Source organism: Bison bison, unplaced genomic scaffold (assembly GCF_000754665.1).
Source record: "Bison bison bison isolate TAMUID 2011002044 unplaced genomic scaffold, Bison_UMD1.0 scf7180017864032, whole genome shotgun sequence".
Taxonomy (NCBI): Eukaryota; Metazoa; Chordata; class Mammalia; order Artiodactyla; family Bovidae; genus Bison; species Bison bison.
In genome coordinates, this window is record NW_011494604.1 from 4146977 (window position 1) to 4152789 (window position 5813).

General features: G+C 51.4%; 1 protein-coding gene across 1 annotated transcript in view; it reads right to left on the minus strand.

Annotated features, from left to right (window-relative positions):
- The window catches only part of MUC4 (mucin 4, cell surface associated), a 69548-nt gene that overhangs the window by 3740 nt on the left and 59995 nt on the right, over window positions 1–5813 (minus strand). The window contains exons 20-23 of the mRNA XM_010834414.1: window positions 4754–4935; window positions 3071–3230; window positions 1957–2136; window positions 1471–1568 (exon numbers count right to left, since the gene is read on the minus strand). Of these exons, the coding sequence (XP_010832716.1) occupies window positions 1471–1568; window positions 1957–2136; window positions 3071–3230; window positions 4754–4935 (620 nt within the window). The remainder of the gene's footprint in view (window positions 1–1470; window positions 1569–1956; window positions 2137–3070; window positions 3231–4753; window positions 4936–5813) is intronic.

Genomic DNA, 5813 nt, shown 5'->3' on the forward strand with positions numbered 1-5813 from the left:
CCAGGTTCTTCAGTCTATAGGCCACCTAGAGCAGAGATGGGGGTTGGGTGGGGAGTGGAAGCAAGGGTGAGGCCCAGTCCACAGAGGAGACCCTTCCCACTTCAATGAACTTATTCATCCCTGTCTCTCTCTATATCTGTCTTTTTTTTTGCAGAGCCCCTCGGCTTGCAGGAACTCAGTTCCTTGACCAGGGATTGAACCCAGGTCACAGGTGTGAAAACTCGGAATCCTAACCACTAAGCCACCAGGGAACTCCCTATTTCCTTCTTTGAATATGAGGACACTGGACCACCAGAATGTTTCTTATCATTTCTTCATCCCCACACCCCAGCTTAGTCTGGTGACTGGCACACAATCCCTGCTTAATAGAAGTTTGTTGGTGAGTGACGGACTTTCAGTGAATAGCTCCTAACTTGCCTCTAATTCCTGACTTACCCATTCATTCTGTCCCCATGTGTATAATGAACATCAATTATATTTAGCCAGACCTAGGGGACAGTCAGGTGCAGGGGATATCAGTATGACTTAGGAACAGTCCATTCTCAAAGGCCATAGTGTGGCTCAGTATACAAATGTCAACAGATTTTACTAAACAGAGTGTAGAGTGCTGTAATAGTAATAGCAGCAGTAATGATTATTTGGACAATCTTTTTTAACACATTGTGTTCTAGGCACTGAACCGAGCACTTTACATAATCATTTAAACCTTCATACAAACCATTGACCTAAGAACTATCATCATTTCTGTTTTTACAGATGGAAGATCAAATAACTTGTCTAATCATTATACCTGCTCTAGTGAGTGGTAGTACCAGGATTTGAGCCCAGCTAGGATTCTATGTGGGCTTCCCTGGTGGCTTAGTGGTAAAGAATCCATCTGCCAATGCAGGAGACCCAGGTTCGATCTCTGGGTTGGGAAGATCATCTGGAGAAGGGAATGGCAACCCATTCCAGCATTCTTGCCTGGAGAATCCCATGGACAGAGGAGCCTGGCGGGCTGCAGTCCACAGGGGTCGCACAGAGTCGGACACAACAGAAGTGACTGAGCAGCAGTAGCAGCAGGACTCGAGAGCCTCAGTAACAACTACTGTGCTACTGTGCCTGTGAGGCAATGACTAGGGCATGGGAGCCAGGAAGAGGACGTCCCTCGGGGAAGTCAAGGAAGGTTTCCTTGATGTGAAACACCCTCTCTGTTTCTTCCATATAATATCCAAGTGCAGGTCCCAAGTGATGCTCAGGAGGAGAGGCTGTGTTGACCCAGTCACCTCGGACTCTGTTTGTTGAGAGTTGGCCATTCCACCCCACTTGGAAATCTTCATCCTGGGCCTTCCTGCCTTCCTCATCCTCAGCCTTCCCTGGAGCAAGAGGCTCCTGCCTCCTCTGGCAGTAGAATCCAGATGGATGTTGAAACTCAGAAGGCAGAAGCCAGGGCTAAAACCTTGCCTAAACCTGCCAAGGCCCGCCCTCCACCCAGAGCTGGCCTGCAGCACTGACCGAGGCATTGACATCTGCTTGGGAGGCATTTTCGTCTTCAGTGAGTGAGAGCTGGATGATCCTTAAAGGAAGCTCTGGAGATGGGAAAAGCAGATTCATAATCACCTCACAGGTTTACCCAGCTCAGAGAGACCACACTATCCTACGCTGACAGAAGGTCAAAGAAGAAGTGGCTAAGTCTGCTGACCCTCACCCTAGTGCACCCTGGACTACGGTCAAGGGTCCCCTGACTTGTGCTGAGCTGTGAGGTCACCTTCAATCTTTTCTCAGCAGACGGCTCAGGCCAGCGATTCCCGCTGTGACAGTTGCCGCCCACTCGCTCTCATAGCCTACAATCTACCACCACCTGAGGGAAATCTGGAGCTCTGTCCTGTGGGTTTGAGGGATTTAGCCTGGCCCCTGGAGTCCCCCAACTTCACCCAAGACGAGAGAAGTGGGGATGGCAGAGGATCTGGTCTTAACCTTGATGGACGGTTGGAGTGAAATTGTTCCCAGCCAGGAAGCAGCGGGCGTCGGTGAAGGCCGAGGGGCAGGTGCAGACGGGCTGGCAGCCCAGAGTGTGGGAGACGGAGCAGAAGCCGTTGTTGTAGCAGTAGTCCTCAGGGCAGGACTTATTCTGACAGAGGAAGGGTTTCTCCAGAGCTGCAGGGGGAGCCAAGAGGTCAGCAGCACCACACTAGGCACCAGTGGGCATGCCCCAGCCCAGGGAAAGCTGCTCCCAGGACAGGCTAGGTTTCTTTCTCACAAAGCCCGCTTAAACTATGTTCCATCTGTGGGCCACTCTGAACCCCAAACTATCCTTCTTCTTTTTCCAGACATTTCTTTGCCAGGTGACCCTTTTTTTCTCTGCTAGGTAAGGGTTCTCTCACTTCCACTGAGGGAATGGAGTGTTTATCAGACCCTCCCCATCAGGAAAGGACCCTCTTCCAGGAAAACCCACCAGCCTGTTTTCTTCACTTCCGTCCCCTTTTCTGCATTTATGAGGCTATGGTTTTACCCTCTCTGGTCTCTGCTCTGAATATGTAGTGGTCTCTAGATTTCACTGGGGCGCTTCAGGGGCTTAGTGGACGCCTCACTGTGATGTCCCCAGTGACTCTGGTGGCTCAGAGGTCAAGGAACAGATGGTGGGAGGAGGACTCAAAGGGAAGATGAGGCACCCATGCTGCCAGATGCCCACAGCAGCCCCTGCCCCCAAATGTCCTGACTGGGGAAATGCAGAGACCCTGGGCCCGGCATATCTGAAAATCCCCAGGAGCCTGAGGGCCCACTGCCACTGGCTTCTGGTTCCCCGGATGCTGCTGGAAGTCTCCTCCCTTCTCCAGGCCGTCTTCAGTCTCTTGCCCTGGGTTTCTCCCAACAGTGCCTCAAGGCTGCTCTGCTCTGACCCCTCCCCCAGGCTTGTACAACCTCTTCTTCAGCTTCACACCTACGATACCCACCTCACCTCCTTATCATACCTACCTGCACTGAACATTCTAAAGACTCACTGGAAAGTGGGGAGAAATGGTTAGGCCCTCCCTCGAGATGTCACCTGTCCCCAGAACCTCCTCCTGCCAAGGCCTTGTTCCCAGCTCACATGCACAGTGACGTCCATCCCCAGTAAGGTGCGGGGGGCAGGCTTCGCAGCCCTTTCCGGAAATGCACTTCACATTCGGGAAGCACTGCTCGTCACAGGGGTCCTTGGAGTAGTTGCAGTAGCGGCCGAAGGTATTCCCATCGCACTTGCAGTCCGCTGCCTAGAATGGGTTGCTCATCACTGGGCGGCCAAGGAGCTGGACCATTAAGGGTTTCTGGGGTGTTGCTGTAACCCACCCTGTTGGTCTTAAAACCCATGGATCCCAAGTCCTTGTCTTAATTATGTTGGTATCCACTGACCACCTTCTCCAACAGGCCCTGGGCCCACCCGACCCTCTCAAGGGCAGGCTGTCCTCCAGGCCATGTGGCCTCCCTGGGCCATCCTGAGCTCTGTGCCCAGCCCCTGCCCCAGGGTCCCAGCCTCTTCCCTCTCACAGCAAATTCCCTTGCCTGAAATCCTTTCTAGGGTAAGATGGTGGCTAAAAAAATATTCTCCCATCTCTGGAATACTGGATCCCACATAAGCCACAGTTTGCTGCTCTCCCTTCCCTTGCTGACTCCCACCCAAGAAGGAGACCTGGTGCTGAGCACGGTGAGAGCAAGCGGTAACTAGAACAAGGGCACAGGGAGGGGAACCAACCAGATTCTCAGCAAGTTCACGTCTCTCTTTCTATCTCCCCTACTAGATGATGCTCGAAAGCTCCCTGAAATGGAGCTTTTCAATACTTTCTACTGTCAAGACTAGGTATCTTGGATTATCTAAAATACTGTATGGATTTCAATCTCTCCCCCTTCCCACCCCGCCTCCCCCAATCTGTATTTTTTTCATTTTCTGCCTTCTGGACTCCTCTACCTCCGTCCCTTCAAGTGGGGATTCTCTGCTCATGCCTCAGGAGGAGGGTGTGTATGTGTAAGACGTGAAAGAGGTGGTGGGTGGTGGAGTATTGCCAGCCAAACACTTTCCTTTCTGGCTCCCCTCAAAAGTGACAAGAAAAAACAAAAGAGATGGGGCCAAATTCGTGACTTAGGCCAGGTATCTTGGCTAGAAACTTGAATGGAGAAGGATTTTCTCCAAACTGCTAAAGAGATGCTTCTTTCAGTTGGAGGAAGAGGGGGAAAAAAAGGGTTTGGAGGGGGACTAAGATCAGAGGGGATCTGTACTTCTCCTCCCAATACCGTGAAAATGACCCACCCCCAAAAAACAGTGGCTATGCAGTGTTTCTATGCAGATGGGACCCTAAGCCAACTTACAAGAGATTTCTTTTGTCTGAACAAAGCACAGAAGCCACGGAGCCTGAGGGGAGGGCCCTTGGAGCTGGGATCTGTGTAGACTCAGGCCCAGGGACTGCATAGGCACCTTCCTACCCCACGCTTCTCTGTCTTATTCCAGAACCATGGAGCTGGAAACAACTGGGAAACTCCAAGAAAGCCTGAGGTGGAAGTTTCCTACCAACCTGGCTGAATGGGAGCTGGGAGATAAAAATTCAGTTGAGCTACAAGCATTAAAGAAAGTTCTTTCTTATACTTTCGTACGTTTGTGACCCGAGATTGGTATCTGCTCCATTCACTACCCCACTCCCAACACGCACCTGACACAAAGGGGCTGAAGGACAACATTCTTTCCATTCCTACTTCCTTTCCCCCCCACAGGGAAACCGCCCCTATTCTGTTGTCTAACACTCACCTCCAGGGAGGAGTTGTTCACCCAGCTGGTCTGGTTGTACAAACACTGGCTCTCTGCCTTGCACTCACAGACCACTGTCCTTGGCTTGAGTACAGATGACAAGCTTCCCTGGTCACTGCTTGCTAGAATCTCCAGAGTAAATGGTTCCAGCAGCTTTGGTGTCCATAGCAATGTCCCATTCTCTGTCCCGAGGAAGACGAGACTGTTGAGAGTTGGGATCCCCATCTGCTCTGCTGCCTGATAACTCAGGTGTGGATGCTGGATTTCCCCCACCCCTCTCAGACCACCCCTCTGATCTTCTCTGGCGTTTCCTTGAGCAAGGTTAGTTTCCTGGGGTGGTCCTGATTACACTCCAAACTGGAGGTGGCACCAGCCCAACTCAGTGGTTGTGGGGCAGCACTCCACAAGCAGAAGGTGTTGCCCCGCCCCTTGAAGAGACGCCTGGTCTTGCACCAGAATGGTTCATCAGGAGGGGGATGGAGGATGAAGGCCAGGATCCTTCCAACACTTGCTCCCAACCTCCCAACACTTCCCCAGGCTAAACTGCAGGCCAAACTGACTTCAGCTTCACAACAGCCCCACCCTCGCCCTGATTTCACTGCCCTCATCTCCTAGAATTTTGGCCAGCCTGCTTCAGACAGCAGACTACAGTGAAACACTGCTACTTATCAATAAGGACTCTTCTGATCCAGCCTGTCTTGTGTTTTTAAGAACGTCTCCTGAAAACAGCAGATTGAGAAGAGCTGATAGTAGGGAACAGATGAGTGTAACTTCCAGGTCGTCACTCTTCAGGATAGGAGCCAAGTGGATGGGAAAATTTCCTGGTGCCATTAATTTGACACCTGGGAGGATGCCATGTAGAGCAACAGGGTGCAGCCAAAGCATCCCTTCTTATGCGCAGAGAAAGAAAATGAGTCAGAGACATGTTCGGAGTTCAGAATAAGGTCCCTAAGGGCTTTGGTTTAGCAAAGAACAGTCACCAGCTTAACTAGTGCTGGCAACAGAAGGCAAGCTACTTGCTGTGAGCTTTGACTCTTTTTTTTTTTTTTCTTTCTCCACT